The sequence below is a fragment of the Pristiophorus japonicus genome, chromosome 8, assembly GCF_044704955.1.
Source record: "Pristiophorus japonicus isolate sPriJap1 chromosome 8, sPriJap1.hap1, whole genome shotgun sequence".
In the NCBI taxonomy this organism is placed as follows: domain Eukaryota; kingdom Metazoa; phylum Chordata; class Chondrichthyes; family Pristiophoridae; genus Pristiophorus; species Pristiophorus japonicus.
This window is the reverse complement of record NC_091984.1, coordinates 118,544,762-118,567,180: the sequence shown is the minus strand read 5'-3', so window position 1 is coordinate 118,567,180 and position 22,419 is coordinate 118,544,762. Positions and strand designations below refer to the sequence as shown.

The window sequence follows — 22,419 nt, the reverse complement described above, 5'->3', positions numbered from 1 at the left end:
TTCTATATGCTCCCATTAAGTATTGTTGCATGCACTATGATCAACAGTACATTGGGCCCAAGTTTCCACACGATAAAAAACGGGCGCCCCTCCGAGCTGGGCGCCCGTTTTTCGCGCCACAAAGTGCGCCTAAAAAACCCCTCCTTATTCTCCACCTCCCTGCAGGTCCTCTGGCCCTCGGCACGGCGCAGCAGGAGCTGTAGGGGGCGGAGCGAGGACCCTGCGCTGAAAACAGTGCCGGGAGCTCTGCACATGCGCGCTACAGTGGGCACGCAAGTGCAGTAGCTCCAGGCGCCCGAAACTGTGTGGGAGGGGCCCGAAACACGCAGCCCCTAGCCCTGGCCGAATGGCCTCACTGGGGCTGCGTGAATAAGGCTCCTCCCACGGCCAGCTCCTGCTTCCTGCTGACTCCCGCTCCTGCTTTCCCCCCCCCCCCCCCGCCGACCGGACTGGACCCGACTCGACCCGCCTGTCGCTGCCGCTCCTGCTTCCGCCCCCCCCACCCCGACCGGACCCGACCCGTCTGCCGCTCCCACCCGACTCTACTCTCGCCCCCGGACTGGATTCGACCTGACCTCCCTCTCCCCGACCTAATCTCCCTCTCCCCGACCTCCCTCCCTCTCCCCGACCTGACCTCCCCCTCCCTGACCTGACCTCCCCCTCCCTCTCTCCCCCCCTCCCCCGCCGACCCGAACCAAACCTCTCCCCGACCCGACCCAACGCCACCTACCTCTGGTGCTGGGGATGGGCCCTGCCCGAAATCTCGGGCCCGGCCCGTTCAGCCTTCGGTCCCGACGGCAAACCGCTTCCTAAAGGTCTGCCTGAAGAACTTTCACACAGGTAGGAACATGGTTTATTTAATCTTTTCTTTATTATAAATGTTTATTCAGGTTGGATTTATTTGCATAATATTTGTATAAGTATAACTAAGGATTTATTGTAGAATTTAATGACTTCCCTTCCCCCCCTCCCTCCCCTACGCCTAATTTGTAACCTGCGCCTGATTTTTTAATGTGTAGAACAGGTTTTTTCAGTTTTACAAAAATCTTCACTTGCTCCATTCTAAGATAGTTTGGAGTACGTTTTCACTGTGGAAACTTTGAAATCAGGCGTCAGTGGCCGGACACGCCCCCTTTTGAAGATAAAATTCTGTTCCAAAGTAGAACTGTTCTACCTGACTAGAACTGCAGAAAAAAAAATGTGAAGAATTGCAATTTCTAAGATAGTCCGTTCTCCACCAGTTGCTCCTAAAAATCAGGCGCAGATCATGTGGAAACTTGGGCCCAATATGTTAGCTATGGTCCCCAGTATCATTATTTGCTTTCATCTTGCTTTCGAGCTTCAACAACTCTTGGTAAAATATTTCAGCCGTTTCAACATCAACATCCATCTAGGAAGAATACAAAAGACCTGTTATCTCAAAGGAAGCTGTGCAGACAGACCACAACAATTATTTCCATTAATTAAAAAAATCACTGGCAGCCTTCAAAATTTCTGAATAGCAATGATGTTGTTAATTTACAAGGACAATTTCTCAGGTAGCAAGAGTCCTGATCTATTTGGATTAATACTGATGGCAATATTGAAACATTCTGATAGATAGAAAAAGTTATTTTTCCACCAAATTAGCTGGCTTCAACTGTACTTAAATCCGATGCCATATAATCCAATGCACATGTATTCTTTGATGTTGTAAAAGATCCAATAAAAAGGGGTTATAAATAATCTGGCGAATTCACTGTAGTTGTTATAATATACTTATAGTCACCTAACCTTGCATGAGGTTACGTAATTATTCCCTAATCCAGATGTACAGCTGTGGTATTTCACCAATGGGTCCAGTGACTCTGGCTTCTGTCTGAACAGCCAAACCTAAAAATAATTTTAAAGAACAGAAATGGAATAAGAAGCTTAATAGCACTGTTAGCAATCACCACATAAAAGTTCCTTTAAAAAAAAATCACAAAACAAATGGGAAAGTTAGAACAAAATGTGACATTTCTCTTTCAGTGTACCAACTCCTCACACCAACACAATCTACGACATAACAGGTTTATGAGGAATTCACATCTTGCATCACTCCCTAAACCAGCCTTATAGAAATAATCTAGTGCATTGTATTTAGTTATAGGCAGATTGAAATAGAATGCAGATCAATCATAAACTTTTGTTTAAATTCAGAGGCCGGAATTTTACCGGCCATGCAAGTGAGAGTTTGGAGGCGGGTCCACTGTCAAAATGGCTGTGATTGACAGCGGGGCGGAAGTCTACTCTGAACCTGCCACCTTGTTATTTTCCCTGCTGTTTGCTGACCCGGTACTAAGCAGCGGGTCAGACAATTGAGATACTTAAGTAGCCAACATTTTGCCAGGTCCTAACAATTTTTCCAAGTTATTTTTACGAGGTTCCCAGCACTCGGGGATCATGTCAGGTAAGTATGTCGGGTTCTCAATGACTCTCCATTGCTGTGAATAGTTGACAGCTGCAAAAGTAGTATGAAAGCTACCATTTCACAGCTGTTCAATTACCAATCTTAGAAGCTGAAGCCTTCAGGATTTGGAATACACTTTTCAGCTTCATGGAGGTGTGAAGTGTTTGCAGTGAACTCTCTATCCAGTGTCACCTCCTTGGAGCAATCTCTCTCACCGCTGACAGATCGCTTCTGTCATCTAAACTTCATCTGCCATCTATTCCATCACTATCAGTGCCCTTGAAAAAAATCTCACCTTGGTCCTCAGAATCCCACTACGAGCAGCCCCAACACCAACATCACCAGCATCACCAGGCACACCAGCATCTCCCGGGATGGCAGGACTGACATATGAGGAGAAACTGGATCGACTGGGCCTGTATTCACTGGAGTTTAGAAGGATGAGAGGGGATCTCAAAGAAACATATCAAATTCTGACAGGACTGGACAGGTTAGATGCAGGAAGAATGTTCCCAATGTTGGGGAAGTCCAGAACCAGGGGACATAATCTAAGGATAAGGGGTAAGCCATTTAGGACTGAGATGAGGAGAAACTTCTTCACTCAGAGTTGTTAACCTGTGGAATTCCCTACTGCAGAGAGTTATTGATGCCAGTTCATTGGATATATTCAAGAGGGACTTAGATATGGCCCTTATGGCTAAACGGATCAAGGGGTATGGAGAGAAAGCGGGAAAGGGGTTCTGAGGTGAATGATCAGCCATGATCTTATTGAATGGTGGTGCAGGCTCGAAGGGCCGAATGGCCTACTCCTGCACCTATTTTTTGTGTTTCTATGTTTCTAACAACCTTCTCCGCACTGGACACAGGGCATCATCACCTGACCACGTTACTGCCCGGGACACCAGGGATGACCTCACCATGGCCAGATTTACTTCACTTGACGCTGCACATGCTGGCTGTCACATGATGCGCCAGGTTAGCACCACCTCACACCAACACTATAAAGCATCCCTACAATGCCCAAGCCATTCCTTTCACACTCATCGCCATTGGGGGGACGGGGGGTAACCGTTGTGTCTCACCATTCACTGGAACTCACTAAGCCACTTCCAAAGGATGCCCCCAAATCTGTCCAAGAAGACAAAGTGTTGAAAATAAAGATTTCAATGTTTGACAGCACATTAACAGAAGCTTCGCATGAACATTGGCAATTACACCCAAGTGCACCCAGCACCCTTGTGTGTTGTTAGTTGGTATGATTGGACAAGGATGAGGGCGAGTGTGAAGGGTGGCTAGTGAGAAGGATGAACCATCCGTGGCTAACTAAGGAAGTAAAGGATGGTATCAAATTGCAAACAAAGGCATACAATGTTGCAAAGAATAGTGGAAGGCCAGAGGATTGGGACATTTTTAGAAACCAGCATAAGACAACTAAAAAAATAATAAAGAGAGAGAAGATCGTTTATGAGAGTAAACTAGCAAGAAATATAAGACAGCAAGAGCTTTGACAGGTATTTAAAAAGGAAGAGAGTAGCTAAAGTAAACATTGTCCCTTAGAGGATGAGACTGGGGATTTAATAATGGGAAACAGGGAAGTGGCAGAGAGTTTGAACAAATATTTTATATTGGTCTTCACAGTAGAAGGCACTAAAAGCATCCCAATAATTGATAATCAAGGGGCTATTGGGAGGGAGGAACTTAAAACAATCACTATCACTAGAGAAAAAGTACTAGGCAAACGAATGGGACTAAAGTTGGACAAATCCCCTGGACCTGATGGCCTGCATCCTTGGATCTTAAAAGAAGTGGCTGCAGAGATAGTGGGAAACTATAGACCAGTTAGCCTAACATCTGTCATTGGGAAAATGCTGGAGTCCATTATTCAGAAAGTAATAGCAGGACATTTAGAAAATCAGAACAAAGTCAAGCAGTGTGAGCATGGTTTTCTGAAAGGGAAATCACGTTTGACAAATTTGCTATGGTCTGAGGATGTAACGAGCAGGGTGGATAAAGGGGTGTGTGTGTGCGCGCGTGTGCGTGTGCACTCGCATTGAGTCCCGGGGACCGAGAATGGCACCGCAGCACTAGCCCTTCGGCTTTTTCAATTCTTTTAATGTCTTGGGAGCTGGCTGCATAATTCACTTTGCAGCCTCAGCTCGCATTGTGTCTCTGGTTACCATGGCAGCCCGATCTTTTTGGCACAGATCGAGGTTCCACCCCCTGAACTAAAGGTCAGGTTATGGGGGGGGGGGGGGGCGGGTGGTGAATGCGGTATCTTAACGGGGGAGCACTCCCCCTCCCCACCCCACTGGATCAAAACTCTTTACCCCCCCCCCGCCAAAACTCTTCACCTCCCCCACCCCAAAACTCTTCCCCCTCCCCCCACCACCCCTGATCACAACTCATTCCCCCACCAACCTGTTTCTTGCAGCCCTCAGCGGGAAGGCAGCGGCCGGCCTGTGCGGCAGGCCACTCGGCCTGGGATAGGGACGGCGAGCGTTGCCCCTCCCACACAGCCTGCAGCACACACACTCAGATTCTGGGGGCGAGGAGCCACCATGGAGGAGAGGCTGGGGAGCGGCCAAACTCGGCCCGAAGATTTTTGGCACCCTTGGAGTTCTACAAAAGCGGCACACCTCTGGTGAGTGCGCCAGAAAGCTGTACTGGCCAAATTTGGGCCCATGGATAGGCTCAGTGAGTGGGCAAAAATTTGGCAGATGGAGTATAATGTGGGAAAATGTGAGGTTATCCACTTTGGTAGGATAAATAAAAAAGCAAATTATTATTTAAATGGGGAGAGATTACAAAATGCTACAGCACAGAGGGATCTGGGGGTCCTTATACATGAAACACAAAAAGTTAGTATGCAGGTACAGCAAGTAATTAGGAAGGCAAATGGAATGTTGGCCTTTATTGCAAGGGGAACGGAGTATAAAAGTAGGGAAATTCTGCTACAACTGTACAGGGCGTTGGTGAGATCACACCTGGAGTACTGTGTACAGTTTGGTCTCCTTATTTAAGGAGGGATATACTTGCATTGGAGGTAGTTCAGAGAAGGTTCATGAGGTTGATTCCTGAGATAAGGGGTTGTCTTATGAAGAAAGGTTGAGCAGGTTGGGCCTATACTCATTGGAGTTTAGAAGAATGAGAGGTGATCTTACTGAAATGTAGAAGATTATGAGGGGGCTTGACAGAGTAGATGCAGAGAGGATGAATCCCCTTATGGGGGAATCTAGAACTAGGGGGCATAGTTTCAGAATAAGGGTCGCCCATTTAAAACAAAAATGAGCAGGAATTTCTTCTCTCAGAGGGTTATGAATCTTTGGAATTCTTTATCCCAGAGAGCTGTGGAGACTGGGTCATTGAATGTATTTAAGGTGGTAATTGGCCGGGAACCTCGCACGGCGGACTTAACAATCCCCATCATCGTAAAATCATATCGGAGGCCGGGATCGACAGAGCTGGGGGGGTTGGGACTCGCCAAGAACATTACCCGCCAAGGTTGGTAAAATCCAGCCCAGAGTGTGGTGTGGGAAGATCACAATCAGAGGCAGAGGTAGACTGTCTCCCTACATGCAGAGAATTACCAATAGTGGTCAATAGGCCACTCTCGCATGTTTTCTAGCAGCCAATCATTGGCAGCATACCTGGACTCTTGAGGAGCAGGTCAATGGTACATCTAGAGATCTATGGCCCAGTAAGGCCGAAAGACACAAAAAGAGGGCAATATGGCCTAGAATTTAAAAAATCATTTGAAAATAATTAACTTTTGTAATGATTTAATGACTTCATAGAACTGATCCCTGCACTAAAGTTAGTTTGTTCTGCTATTTTGTAATGGTGGGGGTTTGTGGGACAACTGAATTATACTGTAATCTCCAAGAATCCACTGACCATTGGAGGCAAAAGCTACACAGACTGAGTGCACATGGCTACAAAACTGTGATCAGCTGTGAGATCATTGGAACTGCATCAATCAGTCATGGCTTCTTATTGTTTACATAGGTCAGGTTTTTTTTTTAAATGAAGATTTTTATGACAAAATTGATGATTATTTTGGTACTTTCTATGTACACAATGACACTGAATTATTTATACTCAGGTTGCAAAGAAACAGAAAAGATACCAGTAAATAAATATTTTCATCAACTTAAGGGATCAAATATTTTATGGCCAGCCTCATTTGTGATGATACTTAGCCAACCATCCTATTTGCACCTCGCATTTAAAATACACTACATCTCACATCACACATTGGAGCTATGAAAAACTGTTCCAAGCTCAGCCATATTGTGTGTGTTTTTTTCCCCACCCTATCCTGGAAAACAGGGACTCATGCTAGGGTATAGTTCAATTAGTTGCATTTACACTCCAGTACTTCACCAAAGTGATCATACTTCATGTGTGAGCCCAGTATTGGTAGGAGATTCAATCATGGAAGTGCCAAAGCCAACTACGGTCCTGTTCTTCCCTACGCACATTTTCCAGTAGGGGTCAATGGAGAGTAAACAGGAATTCCCAGGAGCCCTGGATGATTGAGTCCCTAGAGGCCAACTAGAATGTATAAAGACAGCTACACAACTTATAAAATACAGTGAGAACTTTAATTCTATTTGCGCAATTTTCTTGCAACTTCTAATTCCACTGCAATAATTTAAAATTTTACTTCCAATACAAATTCAAAAACTAACATTGCTTGACTTTGTGTGCAGCTCTGGGGAAAAAAGGCTTCCAACACTGCTGAGCAGATTGTAGTAGTCAGTTTCCAGAATGCATTGTCATAAGCAGTAGTCATGTATTGTTAGAAAACGACCCAAGGCTCTTTAGAATCCATACTCTGCCAAGGTTAGATGTACCTAAACTGTTTATAATCCCCATTCCTTTAGTTTATTCTTCCTCCTCCCTTTAGGGTCTCCTCACATCGTGGACTATTCCCAGACGGAGGTCTGGGCCTTTGTTATGTTGAGCTAGTTATATAGGAACAGGAAAGCAGCGAAGGCGATTTGTGCGCCCACATCTTCCTCTTGTGCCAAAGCCTTACGTTTGTTTTTTTTAAAATCTCTTGCGAATCACAATTTTGAACCATCAGTATTTTACCATTACTGGCAGTATCATGCAGTAGTTTATGCCTTAATATGTATGCCATTTGAAGTTTGCATTTGATCAGATGACTCTTAAGGTATGTATGTACACATGGGAATTTACCCGACTTGTCACCTTTGGATAATTTCATTAGCAATGTGTGTAGATGAAGACATTTAGTGATTGTCCTTTGGGAATAAATTTTGACCCATAAAGATCTTAAAACTTTGTTTTACATAAAATGGTGTGAGTTGTTGATGATAATAAAGGATTTAAACAATTTATTTTGTGATATTAATACCATTTTCTTCTTTTCAGACTACCTACCAATGCTTCTGTTCCATTGTACGGGCTCAAATTAAATGAGTTTGTGAATACACGAATCTGGTGAACAGAACAAGCAACAGAAACATTATTAAAAGTGCAAATGTAACAAAGCAGCTGTTCTGAATTGTTTGAAAATGCCAGAGACATTCTACTCACCAGCCACAAAATGGGTGTAATTAATGTCCAGAAGACAGGAGGAAAGATACCATAGGTCAAATTAGTCAAAACAAGACCCGGACACACCACACTGGAAAACAGGCCCTGGAAACAATATAGAGTAATTGGGCAGTCAGAAAGACCATGTTAAAGTATGTGTTTGACCAATTCCAAAAGCCCTACTCGTGTCTGAAAACAGTAACTTGTTGAAAGAATAAAAATTCGATTGACAAAGATGTAATTTTGGCAATGTAGCTGAAGTGCAGGCACAAGGACAGACTCCTTCCATGATGCACACGAAGCATTAAATCTACAGCTCCAGCCAATAATGTTTTAAACATATCTTGTTGAAAGTTAAAATTTTGTGAATTTGTAGGTTTTCCAGGAATTAATTTTTCATATGTTTAGACAATGGAGTCAACTTATTTCTATCTTCTTTCCTATGGAATGCAATGGCAGCATTACAGTACACTGCCATCAACAATAGTCACTTTTCTGGCTCGTTTATTCATCAATGGAAGTGCATGCTGAAATGTGTTGACATTACTTTCTCCCTCCTCACTTCCATCTCTCCCTCCTTTTATGAACTGATTTTCATAAGACAATAAAAGTATTGAACCCTGGCACCAAACAAACAGTGATAAAAATTCAGTATCTGTTATACAACTTGCCAACTTCATTAAGCCTTTTCTCTTTAAAGCTGTGACTTCTTCACAGGCTTAGAGTTGGTTCTTACTGACTGGAAGTACACTTAGTGTATGTACAGATTTCAGGTATGTCTCCAGAGTTTAAAAAAAAATACCTGTAGTAGTTCTTTCTTCCATATTCTAATCAAGAATCTCCCCAGACTATATTAAATCTTTAAAAATTTAAGCTTTCCTAATTTTGATGTCCACATCCTCTTAAAGTGCTTCAGGATTGCTGTACTGATTTGTGACGGAGGAGCCGAGAGAGATTGTGGCGGAGGTGCGACAGATGAGGGTACAGGGCCCAGAAGAGCAGAGGGCAGCACGGGTCAGACCACACTGCGATATGTGTGCGCACTAGGTCCATGCAGCAGAGCAGGTCTCCAGTTGTCCTGGTTAACCCTCGCCACTGGATAAAGGCCTAGCTCTGTCAAGCCTGTGTGGTGGCTGATGTGCAACGGTCACCACACGTTAAAAAACTCCACACACAGGCATTTTCCACCCCTTCAATTGGAGTTCAGAACTGGAACATCGGGTCCTTCATTGAAACATCTGTGAACTCGTGTGGAAGCAAGTCATCCTCATTCGAGAGACCGCCTATGATGATGATGATGATGATGATGTACTGCATATATAAACAGACCAGTCCTACCTACAGGAAAGTTAGGAAGGGCACAATGCAAGGAGTCCCTTGGGCTTATAATCTATTAATGGGAAGAAAAATTTCTGACACTTCAATTGGGTAGTAAGTGCTTCAACATGTATACAAACAGGTCCACTAGCATTCACTATATCAGCCAGATATTTGAAAAGTTGTTTCTAATCGATTCCAAACTTTGACAACGTTACTGTTCACAAGTAAAGTAGCTTGTTCAAATTTACAATATACCTCATTGCAATCTTTACATTTTTGTCAAGTGTGCTGCAACAATTAATATCACCTTGCTATTATAGTGCTTGTTCAAGCTTACACTCAGAAGATCAGTTGCATATTTGGATGAACTGTAGGATTGCTGGCCTTGGCTGTGCTGATAGTCAGTTAGACTGAAGTCAGACTTCCTTGCATTACTAGATGATGTCCAAACTACCTCTGATGCACAACCAGCTTGACAGAGCATAGATTCCAGGTTTCGTATCTATGAAATGAACATTTTATTAAAAAATGAATAATTTAGCTGCATAACATGTTTTCTCCATCTCTTCAACATTTTCCTCATGACCTCTTTCCTTCTCTCTTTTCCTTATAAAAGGCTAAGGCATTAAATTTACACTGTTTGGTCACACTAGATGCTTCCCTGAACATGGTATAAATCTAGTGTCAGCGGGTAGCATAATCTCAGTGGGTAGCACACTCACCGCTAAGTCAGAAGGTTGTGGGCTCAAGTCCCACTCCAGAGATTTGAGCACATAAATCTAGGTTGACACTCCAGTGCAGTGCTGAGGGAGTGCTGCACTGTCAGAGGTGCCGTATTTCGGAAGAGATGTTAAACCGACACTCCGTCTGCTCTCTCAAATGAATGTAAAAGATCCCATGGCACTATTTTGAAGAAGAGCAGGGGAGTTCTCCCCGGTGTCCTGGCAAATATTTATCTCTCAATCAACATAACTAAAAAACAGATTATCTGATCATTATCACTTTGCTGTTTGTGGGAGCTTGCTGTGCACAAATTGGCTGCCGCGTTTACAGCAGTGACTACAGTCCAAAAGTACTTCATTGGCTGGAAAGTGCTTTGAGATATCTGGTGGTCGTGAAAGGTGCTTTATAAATCCAAGTCTTTCTTTCTTTTTTGAACCAATTTTAGGTCCATGTGCTGCTTTTTTTGCTAATTTTCATTATAAACTGTGGTACCAATTTGCTTTCTTTGGAAAAGCAGAAAATTGAGACCAAATGTTATACCTGGAATTTCTAAATTTTGGCAGAGATAAAGGAAATGAAGTGAATGCGGCGGCTTATGTGGATTTCACAAAGCATTTGCTAAGATACAATGTACAAGAATTGTAACAAAGATAATGGTTCATGGAATTAAAGAGGTATGTAGTCACATAGTTTAAGAAATGGTTGGAGGGCAGAAAGCAAAATGGACTGAGAAAAAAGAACTTCCATTTTTACAGCGCCTTTCACATTCTCAAGATATAGCAAAGCATTTTCCAGCCAATTAATTACTTTCAAAGTGTCGTTACTATCATTATGCAGGCAAACGTGGTAGCCAATTTGTGCATAGCAAGGCTCCACAAACAGCAATGAGATGGAACACTAGTTAATCAGAAAAGACATGTTGAGTAGTGTTCACATGGGTCTGTGTTGGGACCACTCTTATATTTACTATATACATAAATGAGCTGGACTTAGAAATTGAGGGAGAAATATCAAAATTTGTTGTTGACATCAAATTTTGACGGTGTTATGGTAAACTGTGTAATTCTGCAAGAGAACATAGATAGGAGATGAGCAGAGAGGTGTCAGCTGCAGTTCAAAGTAACAAAATGTGAATCAATACATTTTGGAAATGAGAATAAGTAAAGGAATGACAATTTATATGGTACAATTTTAAATGTAAATATACAGGTCATTAAATGTAGCAGACCGATGTCATGGAGATGCAAGTGGACGGTCTTTCCAACAGAGAATAATGGGTCGAATAGGAAACAGAGATCGCAAACAGTCTGGTTTAGCCTGAGACAATGGCTGAGAAGGGGGATGAAATCAGTGGCTAGAGAACAGCGTTGGTGATGAGGGCTGATGACAATGGCTTCAGTTTTCCCAAAGCTTTAACTGGAGGAAATTGTGGCTCATTCAGGACTGGATATTGGACAAGCAGTATGACAACACAAGGTCGGTAGAGGGGTTGGGAGAAGAGGTGGAGCTGGATGTCGTCAGCTTATATGTGGAAGCTGACCCCATGTCGGAGGATGATGTTGATAGGGACAGCATAGAGATGAGGAAGAAAAGGGGGTCAAGTAGAGATCCTTAGCGGACTCCATGGTAACGGTGTGGGAGCAGGAAGAGAAGCCATTGCTGGAGATGCTTGGAATAGATATTTCTCGCTTTGATTGGAACCAAGTGAAAGCAATTCCACTGACCTGGACCACAGAGGAAATGTATTGGAGGAGGTTGGTGTTATCAACCACATCAACGGCTGCAGAGAAGTCAAGGAGAACAAGGAGGCATAATGCACCACAGTCAGAGTCACAGAGGATGGAATTTGTGACTTTGGTTATAGCACATTCAGTTCTGTGACAAGGATGGAAACCTGAGTGGAAAGATTCAAACATGAAGTTGCAGATAAGAGGGGCACGGATTTGGGATGTTCAAGAGCTTTGGAGGGGAAAGGGAGGTTGCAGATGGGGTGGTAGTTTGCAAAGACAGTGGAGTTGTAGATGATTTTTTTGAGAAAGGAGGTAAAGACAAAACAAATCTTTGGTTTTGTATCTAGAGGCAAAGACTAAAAAAGGTAAGGAGGTGGAAATAAGATAACTAATACGATAAATATACCATAGAGAGAAAAAAAATCAGAGATAATACATATCCCCTGTTACATTCTAGAACGTTTGAATTACATTGTTTAAATGGAAAACACAAAATATGGAGTTGAAGTTTTCAATCAGATAGCTGATTGGTTTTGGTTCTAACAATGTATTGCAACGCTACTTATGGTTGATGATTAAGGTCCTGCAGAAGACAAAGCTGAAAGCTTACTTCAGCAATTATAATTAACACTTTGAGAAGGTGAAAGGTTCATGCCCCACTTCAAACAGTCCCAGTGAGTGGAGACTAGAATATGGTCTCTAAATACTGGGGTGATATCCAGCAAAGCTGGGGGAGGGAGGGGAGGGGTTTGACAGGGAAGATGCAGAGATGATGTTTCCCCTTGTGGGGAATCTAGAACTAGGGGGCATAGTTTTAGAAAAAGGGGTCGCCCATTTAAAAACAGAAATGAGGAGGAATTTCTTCGCAGAGGGTTGTGAATCTTTGGAATTCTTTACCCCAGAGAGCTGTGGAGGCTGGGTCATATATTTAAGGTGGAGATAGACAATATTTTTGAACGATAAGGGAGTCAAGGGTTATGAGGAGTGGGCAGGGAAGTAGAGTTGAGGCCAAGATCAGATCAGCCATCATCTTATTGAATGGCGGAGCAGGCTCGAGCAGCTAAATGGCCTCCTCCTGCTCCTATTTCTTACGCTCTTATGTTGTGTCTAGACAGAGTGACCTCTGGCTGAGCGGTTGTATTCACACCTCAGTCAGAAAGGATGGGTTTAGGCCACACTCCAGACAGCCCCGGTAAACAGAAACTGGATTTATGTCTAGTGGGGGTACTTGTGGGTGCCCTCCCCACCCCTTGTAAGGGGTAGGCGCGGCTCTTTAACTTTGGCTGCAGCCCAGCTAGGAGAAGGTACGAGGAAGATAAAAACTGTGAGGAAGGCAATGGGAAACCACCACAGCTGCTACTCGCTATTGAGTGACTCAAGAATTTCATGTGTGAGACTGGAGTTAGAACCTGTCCTACTGCAGAGCATGCCCAGTTGTATTGAATATATTATATATATATTATAATATATATATATACACACACACACATCCTTACCAGTAAGAAATGTCCAAAGACATTTGTCATGAAGACCTGCTGTAGTCCATCATCGGTGAGCCAATCTTCCTGGGTAAGCAATCCCTCGCCTGTTGCAAACATACTGAAAATGTTTCTGTCAAAATGAAAACACCATCACAAGGCAACATGACTATTAGCTTCAATTAATCTTGATCACAAATACATAACACATGCTGTCCCATTCATTGGTTCATTGCATGCTATGGATAGATCAAAGTCAGAAGTCAATCACCATTTTATTAAATGGAGAAAGCTTTAATGGTAATGTGAGCAGTGGACTAAGCATTAAAAGACATTCAGAACTCTATTCACAGCAGAATATATAACTGGAATTCACTTTTTTGTAAATTTTAATTGAGATTTTTTTCCAGCAGCGTGTTCTGGCAAGGTGAGACTTCTTTCCTGTCTCTCTGATACCGCTGCAAACCTGATCCAGTTTCCTGGGTGGGGGTCGCTACAGATGTAGCATGGTGGAGTCTTGATGGGGATCCTGCTGCAAAGAGGGAGCCCACCAGTGAAACGGCCCAAAGACTGATGGACCTGCAGCCTTGTAAATCTCGGCAGAGACTGAAGCCTACACAAGTAATTAATTGGGGGCCAGACTGGAGGGATACGAGGCCCCTACAAATCCCCATGAAACTCAGGCCCCACACTCCTGCCACTATTTACGTGCAGGAAAGGAGTGGTCATTAGCAGCCCCAGAGTGGGCATGATGAGAGAAATGCAGGGGAGGTGGCACTGTGGAGTTTTTCCTCATTCTTTGTCATTATCCCGCCCAATTTCAGGTGGGTAATCGCGAAGGAGAATCCAGCCCAATGTCTTTAATGTTCTCCTTGTTATTCCCCCATGCTCTTTAAAAACTCCAAATACAATTTCCACATTACAACAGTGACTACACTCCAAAAGTACTTAATTAGCTGTAAAGCGTTGAGACGCCGGTGGTCGTGAAAGGCACTATATAAATGCAATTCAACTATAAGCCCACTGACTCCCACAGCTACCTGGACTACACTTCCTCCCACCCTGCATCCTGTAAGGACTCCATTCCATTCTCCCAGTTTCTCCGTCTCCATCGCATCTGCTCTGACGACGCCATCTTTCACACCAGTGCCTTTGACATGTCTTCCTTTTTCCTCAACCGAGGATTCCCCTCCGTCGTGGTTAACAAGGCCTTTGACCGTGTCCGTTCTATTTCCCACAGCTCTCACCCCTTCACATCCCTCTCAGAACCACGACAGGGTTCCCCTAGTCCTCACCTTTCACCCCACCAGCTTCCACGTTCAACGGATCATCCTCCGCCATCTCCAGCGTGATCCCACCACAATCACATCTCCCCCTCCCCTCCCAGCATTCCAAAGGGACACCCTGGTCCATTCCGCAGTCACCACTAGCACCCCCTCCCTTTCCCACGGCACCTTCCTGCGCAAGTGCAGGAAATACAACACCTGCCCTTTTACCTCCTCCATTCCCACTATCCAGGCCCCAAATACTCCTTCCAGGTGAAGCAGCAATTTACTTGCACTTCTTTCAATTTAGTATACTGTATTCGCTGCTCACGATGTGGTCTCCTCTACATTGGGAGACCGAGCCTAGATTGGGTGACCGCATTGCTGAACATCTCCGTTCAGTCCGTGAGTGTGACCCTGAGCTTCCGGTCACCTGTCACTTTAATTCTCCACTCCACTCCCACACCTGTCTTTGGACTCCTGCACTGTCCAATGAAGCTCAACGCACGCTCGAAGAACAGCACCTCATCGTTCGTTTAGGCACTTTACAGCCTTCTGGACTCAACATCGAGTTCAACAATTTCAGAGCATAACCTCTGGCCCACCCCCCACCCCCCGGCCAATCTTATGGGTTGTTTTTTTCTCTGTGTCTAATGGCAGCTGGTCATTACTCCGCCATTCACACCCTATCCAGACTAATCTTTTTCTAACTCCTGCCATTACCATTTCAATTCGGCCCATCATCCCTTTTGTCTCTCTAATCTTTCCTGCCTTCCACCCTATCACAGACCTTCCCTTTTATTCTTTCATCCCCTCCCTCTTTCAGTGCTTAAGAATGTGCTCTTTTCGAACATTTGGCAGTTCTGACGAAGGATCGTCGACCCGAACCGTTAACTTTGTTTTTCTCTCCACAGATCTGCCTGACCCGCTGAGATTTCCAACATTCTGTTTTTATTTCAGATTCCAGCATCTGCAGTATTTTGCTTTTGTATATAAATACAAGTCTTTCTTTTCAAACTGCAGCTTCTGTATCCTGTTCCACATCATTTCCACTAGTCCCATCCTTGTAATCTAAATGGGCTCCCAGATTTCAAATCTTAGTCCTGATCACTGCTGGCGAAACCCTTTTAAGTAACCCCATCAACAAGACCCTGAGCTGGTCTTGAGGCAGGATGTTCAACTTTTATGACAGGGTGAGGAAAGAAACAAGAAATAAATGTTCTCGCAAATGGCTCAAGGCTTGGCTTAGAAGTACTCGGTGTGTGTTTTTATTGTTTTAAAAATGCTGAAAACAGATTTCTGAAACTTGACTTTTGTTAGTATCAAGCGAAGTTGGGCTTTGTTTTTGGGAAGGGGAGAAGGGAAGAGGCAGCAGCAAGTAGTGGCATGACACGGGTGGGGGGGGAGGGGGGGCAGCAGCTACAGTTTAGAGTTTAGTTGCTCTAAGGTAGGTGCCACTGTGGATATATCTGTCCCACCTGTGACAGAGACTGTACAGTTACCTGAGAACTCACTTTTAGAGTAGAAGCAAGTCTTCCTCAATTTCAAAGGACTGCCTATGATGATGATGATCTTCGAGATACAAAATGGGAAGTTTCAGAAGGTAATCAATAGTAAATAAAATGAAGCCCCGATTGTAACCCAAGTTGAGGGTATACATATCAGGAAAGGATGAACAGGCTGGGTCTCTTTTCTCTTGAAAAAAGGCAGAGGGCTGACCCAATAGACATCTGTAAAATTATGAAAGGTTTTGATAGAGTGGATAGAGAGAGAATATTTCCACTTGCAGGGAAGGGCATAACTAGAGGCCATCAAAATAAGAAATCCAATTGGGAATTCAGAAGAAACTTCTTTACCCAAAGAGTGGCGAGAATGTGGAACTCGCTACCACAGAGAGTGGTTGAAGTGAATAGTTTAGATGCATTTAAGGGGAGATTAGACAAGCATATGAGGGAGAAGGTAATAGAGGGTTATGCAGATTTAGATGAGTAAAGATGGGAGGAGACTCGAGTGGAGCACAAACACCAGCATGGACTGGTTGGGCCGAATGGCTTGTTTCTGTGCCGTATATCCGATGTAATCCGATGTAAATTGCCCGGCGAAAGCAGGGCAGGTTTGGGCCGGATGCCTCACTTTTTGCTCCACTGACTTCAATATAGAATAACATTGGACGGGGTAGAAAACAATGCCTGATCCAAACCCGCCCTCTTCCCACTGTGGGGGTTAGGTTAAAATCAGGGCTATAGTTTTTACCAGACATTTTCAAAAAGCCTGTGCTTGGGTTAGAAAAATTTAAAAAAAAAGGAGATTTAAGCAATGTGAATCAGAAACTTAAGCAATTATTTCTAAACACTGTTGGTACAATACCTGGACAACAGACCACTTAGAAAGGCTTTCAAACTGAAGTGAGGATTTGGCATAATCCCAGCATTTAGATAGAGATAATCTAAACGCTGATACCTGCATCAAAACAAAGTATTAACTATTCAGTGAAAGTTGACTTATATACAATACACATAAAATGCAGAGTAAGTTTCTCTGTTGCAATTAATATTAAATGCAGGATTACAGCTGGTTGATCAGGTTCTTAGGTTGCGAACAAGGTTAGACCGCCTGAATGAACCAAGTAGAAGCTTGTATAAATCAGTTATTTAGAACAGGACACAAATGTTATTTTTTTTTAAAAAACACTTATTGATTATATTTACAGATTTTGAAATAAGGCAGTTTATCTTCCTCACATCTTCAGTTATGGGGCAGAGCAGAGAGAACTTTATTCTTTGCATCTAACTGTGCTACATCTATCTTACATGTGCCTGATGCTGAATCTGGATGCAAAAACATTCATCTCATCTATTCCTCACCTTCATCAGCCAAAAAATGTAAAAAATAGAATGGCTCGGATTTTGCAGTGGGTATGGTGGCGGACTCCATCGGTTTGCCCAGCAATTGCATACGGAAATGTTACGATTGATGCAAACAGGCGCAGGACCTGTTTGCAACAGCGTAAGGGGATACCTCAGGCATTTTTAAATATTTTCATCTCGGAAATCATACACATACACTATCAAATGAGTTTTTCAATGTTTCTGCAAATATAAGAAAAAAAATGTTGAAAATGATCAAAAAATTACATTTTTAGTGAAGTTGGTGGAATGAAGCTAATTAGGAATTAAATTCCAATCCTGTAAATTAAAATTAAATCTGATTTTAGGATTGAATTAAATCTGATTATGGGACTAAATTAAATCTGATTATGAGATTCCCTTCAGAAATGATTAAAATCGAATTCTGTTTTGTGATTGAAGGACCAGGCCCACATGACCTCAGGTACGCTTCCACACCGCCTGCGTCCCTGGGCCATTACGCTGCCCTCCACCTCACAGCGTCAGACCGCAAGTTTTTGCAGGAGGGCCGCCATCAGATAGGTGTGTATTCCTTTCGCAGGTCAGAGGCGTACTCAGGAGGTACGCCTCCGACCGCAGTTTTTGGCCCAATACATCACACCCAGCAAAGGTTGATGAAATTTATCACACATGACTCACAGATCTCAGTATCAGCCAGTCCTAAAATTCAAAGCTGTGCTTACCTATGTTAGGCAAGTGCGTACATTAATACATTACTGGGTTATGCCACTGTGTGTTCAAAACTGGGTGAATGATAGAAAACTTGTTAGGAGGTAGGAGGAGGTACAAAACACTACGGGGTAGATCTTGACTTTATTCAATAGTGTAAAATGGGTGATAGTGAGTCATAAGCTCGTATTACATCTCTCCCAATTTTTATTTCCACTGAAGTCAATGGGAGAGATGTAAAACATACTCGCTTTCACCCATTTTACACTATCGCAAAAAGTCAATGCAAATTGGTTAAATTTGCAGTGGATACTAAACTAGGAGGGGCAGTAATATCAGAGGAGGCAGCCGAGAAATTACAGAATGAGTTGAACAAAATATGCAAGGGAGCCAAAAAATGGCAGATGAATTTAATGTGAATAAGTGTAAGGTACTGTACACAGGGAGGCAAAATGGGCATGTACTATTCCACAAGTAACACTGAAATAGCTAAGCATGAAGCTGAAAAAGACATTGACTCAACGCTCAAAATGTCCAAACAATGGAGAGCAGCAATCAACAAAACCAATAGCATGTTGACCTATGTAACCAATAGAAAAATACAAATTAGAGGATGTTATGACCAAACTGCATAGTGCCCTGGTCAAACCATGACTTGAATGTGTCTATTTCTGGTGTCCGAGATACGAGTATGACAGTCAAGCATTGAAGGCAGTACAGAGACGAGCCACTAGCCCATAATTACACTCACAAAATACAAACTTAACAAATGAATGGAAATGTCAGTATTTACATTTTTTTTTTTTTTTAAAAGAGTATTCTTCTTCAAACTTACAGCAAAGGAGTTTCAGTAGTTACACAACGTGGCATTGAGAATCTCGTCTCATATCGGTCTGCTGGGATAATCACTGAAAATCAACTTGGCAAGCGATTGAATTCTTGCTACGTTAACGATATTATTGATAATGATATTGTGGTACCTTTGCTTTATTTCTTTTGCTGCTTCAATCACCGAGTTAATATTCCCAACGTCGATTTTCAAAAGGCTAATATTAACCTCAGGATGTGACAGCAGAAGTTCAGATTTAGCAACCTCAGCTTTCTGCATGTTTCGACATGCCATACACAGGTGTATCTGGTCATCTTCAGAAAGAATGCGTTCACAAAGAGCCAGGCCAATGCCACTGGGAAGGAAATAAAGCTGTTAGCAACTGCAAGAGCAACACATAGCTAGTGGCAGTATCTATACAGGGCAATTATAAATAAAATGGAGCTGTAACGGATCCCCATTGAAAGGGTATTAAGCAGTGTTGATTTCCACCAGAGAAGTCTAAAGGCCAGACCCCAGGGAACGTGAGGAAATGCAGAGATTGGAAATGGGTACATGGAGGATGGTGATAGGAAGGTTTCAAAAAGCTTTAAAAAAAATTAGAAGAAATCTTCAGTTCTTGTTAGTGTTATTTTACAACCTCAAGAATGTCTCTAAAATTGTTTTATGTCATTAAAGTGCCTACAGATTTGCACCATATGATCTTCACTGACAAAAATTCAAGCACAAAATGTCACTTATAAAAAAGGCAGCGTACAAAGCCATGGAAGGTTGTGTAGTCAGAAGGAACTGCGCTAAATCACAAGCACAGTTTGTGTCTATGAAAAAACACATCAATTGCAACTGAACACACAGCTAAAGTGTGTCTAATATGAAGACCTATTTTGCCACTGGCAAAGCAAGTGTGCTAGAAGCAAAAGGGATAGAATCAGGGAAACGGTTTTTGATCTTCTGACAACCTTTCATTTAAGTTCAATATTTTAGAAAGGAAGCAATTATCCCTGAAGTTTAAAGTCCAATGTTAGTAGCATACAAAGTCTGGGATGTTCATTCGACAAACAAGCCACCAACATATTTGCTGTTATTTCTCCATAGAATGCAGCTCTTATATTTTCACTGAATCCATAGATTCTGACCAAAATGCTGTTGGCGCGACTATTTTTTAGCAGCATACATAAAAACCCGTGAAACTATAGGCATCTATTTTATGGTTAATTTTATTAGCGATGATTAAAATAGTGCTGAAAATCTAACGAAAAAGGGTTAGTTATGAAGATAACATTTTTAAAATAAAAGATACTCAGATTATACTTGGTTAATTGTTCTCATCAGTGAGACATTTAATTGGTTAAAAAAGTTTAGTTTTAAAGTTACCTGATTTCATAATATTAGAGACAGGGGGACATTATAAATGAACCGTTATAAAACACTGGTTCGGCCTCAACTGTATTGTATCCAATTCTGGGCACCTCATTTTAGGAAGGATGTGAAGGCCTTAGAGAGGGTGCAGAAAAGATTTACAAGAATGATTCCAGGGATGAGGGATTTCATTTACGTGGATAGACTGGAGAAGCTGAGGTTGTTCTCCTCAGAGCAATGAAGATTGAGAGGAGATTTGCTAGAGGTGTTCATGAGGAGTCTAAGCAAAGTAGATAGAGAGAAACTGTTCCCATTGGTGGAAGGGTTGAGAACCAAAGGACACAAATTTAAGGTGATTGGCAGAACCAAAGGTGACATGAGGAAAAACGTTTTTACGCAGTGAGTGGTTAGGATTTGGAATGCACTGCCCGAGAGGGTGGTGGAGGCAGACTCAATTGTGGTTTTCAAAAGTGAATTGGGTAAGTGTCTGAAGGAAAATAAATTGCAGGGCTACGGGGAAAGAGCAGGGGAGTGGAACTAGCTGAAGTGTTCTTGCAGAGAGCAAGCACGGACTCGACGGGCCGAATGGCCTCCTTCTGTGCTGAAACCATTCTATGAATAGTTTTCTTGGCTCTCCTTCTGCTCAAGGCAGTGACTAATGTCCAGATATGGATCAAACAATGCTGTGTCCCGTGCCAAGTGACCATTGTGTGTTGTGCTAGGGGAAAGAGAAAGGGAGAGTTCCTGCCAGCCCTGTGTTTTACAGGTACATTCCTGGCAGGAGGCAGTGGGATCACCGGTTAGTCCCCGACACCGGGCTCGCGGGCCAGTCTCCATGGTTACTTGTTAGCCCCCGACACCGGGCTCGCGGGCCAGTCTCCATGGTTACTTGTTAGCCCCCGACACCGGGCTCGCGGGCCAGTCTCCATGGTTATCTGTTAGCCCCATCACCGGTCTCGCAGGTCGGTCCCCATGGTTACCTGTTAGCCCCTGTTACCAGGACAACCTTGCGCGCGCACGATGCTCGGAAAACGGCCGACAGAGCCATGTTCGCGCGGTGACTGCACACAGCTTCTGTCCTCCTCGCCGCCTCCTTCTCCTCCCCCTCCCAGGCGTACGGAGCCGGTGAAAGCGCTCGATCACCGGCGGCTCCGCCCCCTCGGACCACAACGCGTCACCGCCTCCTAAGCCGCTGTGCAAGTACGGCGTGCGCCGGCCACCAGAAAGGGCAGGCCGCCCAGTGCGCGACATTTCGAAGCAGTCGGAGGCCAGCCCATGGTCCCAGGATCTCGGGATCCCAACACATGTTAGGAGAAGAGCAAACAACCGCTTACACCCGCAGGGTGATCAGTAATACAGACACTTATAGCTACAACGCCACTGGAGAATTTGTATAGGACTGTCAGAATCGGCAGCTTGAGACATTTCTCGTTTTAAAGTTATTGCTGTCTTTTTCTTCCTACCCCCTCTTCTCCATTCAATCTTTATTCTCCTCAGTTGCACAGCATCATCTGTTTGCATCGACAGGCGGCATGGATTGGAGATGATTTTCCATGGCAGTTTTTCAACAGACATTGAAACCTATAACAGGAGCACCAACAATACATTCCAGATGTTTCAGGAGCCGACTCCTGTGGCCAAGGTTAAGGACATCTCCTCTGGGCTGGAGAGGAACTTGGAGTGGGAGGGGGAGGATCCAGTTGTCGTGGTCCACGTGGGTACCAACGACATAGATAGGACAAAGAAAGAGTTTCTGCTGAGGGAGTATGAGCAGCTAGGGGCTAAATTAAAAAGCAGAACCACAAAGGTAGTAATTTCTGGACTACCTGAGCCACGAGCAAATTTGCATAGGGTAAATAAGATCAGAGAAATGAACGAGTGGCTCAAAGACTTGTGTGGGAGAAATGGGATTCGATTCCTGGGGCACTGGCACCAATACTGGGATAGGAGGGAGCTGTTCCATTGGGACAGGCTTCAATTGAACCATGTTGAGACTAGTTTCCTGGTGAATCAAATAAGTAGGGCTTTAAACTAAACAGTGTGGCGGGGGAGGGTTCAGGTGAGCGGAAATTTAAAAAGCCAAAAAGAAAGGAGGCGGCTATACAGCATGGTAGCGATGGGGGAAATGATAAACAGAGTATGAC

General features: G+C 43.5%; 1 protein-coding gene across 3 annotated transcripts; it reads right to left on the bottom strand.

Annotated features, from left to right (window-relative positions):
- Positions 1 to 977: 977 nt before the first annotated feature.
- Positions 978 to 21,928, bottom strand: hsd17b7 (hydroxysteroid (17-beta) dehydrogenase 7). Of its 3 annotated transcripts, none has more exons than XM_070886200.1 (9): positions 21,739 to 21,928; positions 19,068 to 19,271; positions 16,880 to 16,972; positions 13,266 to 13,380; positions 9,624 to 9,818; positions 7,997 to 8,101; positions 7,841 to 7,897; positions 1,774 to 1,872; positions 978 to 1,390 (listed from the first exon to the last, which is right to left on the bottom strand). In XM_070886200.1, the coding sequence occupies exons 1-9, from the start codon at positions 21,750 to 21,752 to the stop codon at positions 1,292 to 1,294; spliced, it is 981 nt and encodes a 326-aa protein (XP_070742301.1). In that variant the 5' UTR covers positions 21,753 to 21,928; the 3' UTR covers positions 978 to 1,291. The 3 variants fall into 3 exon arrangements, with proteins under 3 accessions (XP_070742301.1, XP_070742299.1, XP_070742300.1); XM_070886198.1 differs by lacking the exon at positions 21,739 to 21,928 and adding an exon at positions 21,256 to 21,445; XM_070886199.1 differs by lacking the exon at positions 21,739 to 21,928 and adding an exon at positions 21,256 to 21,445 and having other exon boundaries at positions 9,654 to 9,818.
- Between the last annotated feature and the right edge of the window lie 491 nt (positions 21,929 to 22,419).

Coding starts and splice junctions, on each gene's coding strand:
- hsd17b7 (XM_070886198.1), bottom strand. CDS start 21,323: ATGGCTCTGTCGGCCGTTTTCCGAGCATCGTGCGCGCGCAAGGTTGTC. Junction 19,272..21,255: donor CTGGTAACAGGGGCTAACAG/GTAACCATGGGG, acceptor TTTCCTTCCCAG/TGGCATTGGCCTGGCTCTTT. Junction 7,898..7,996: donor TTACACCCATTTTGTGGCTG/GTGAGTAGAATG, acceptor TCTGTTCACCAG/ATTCGTGTATTCACAAACTC.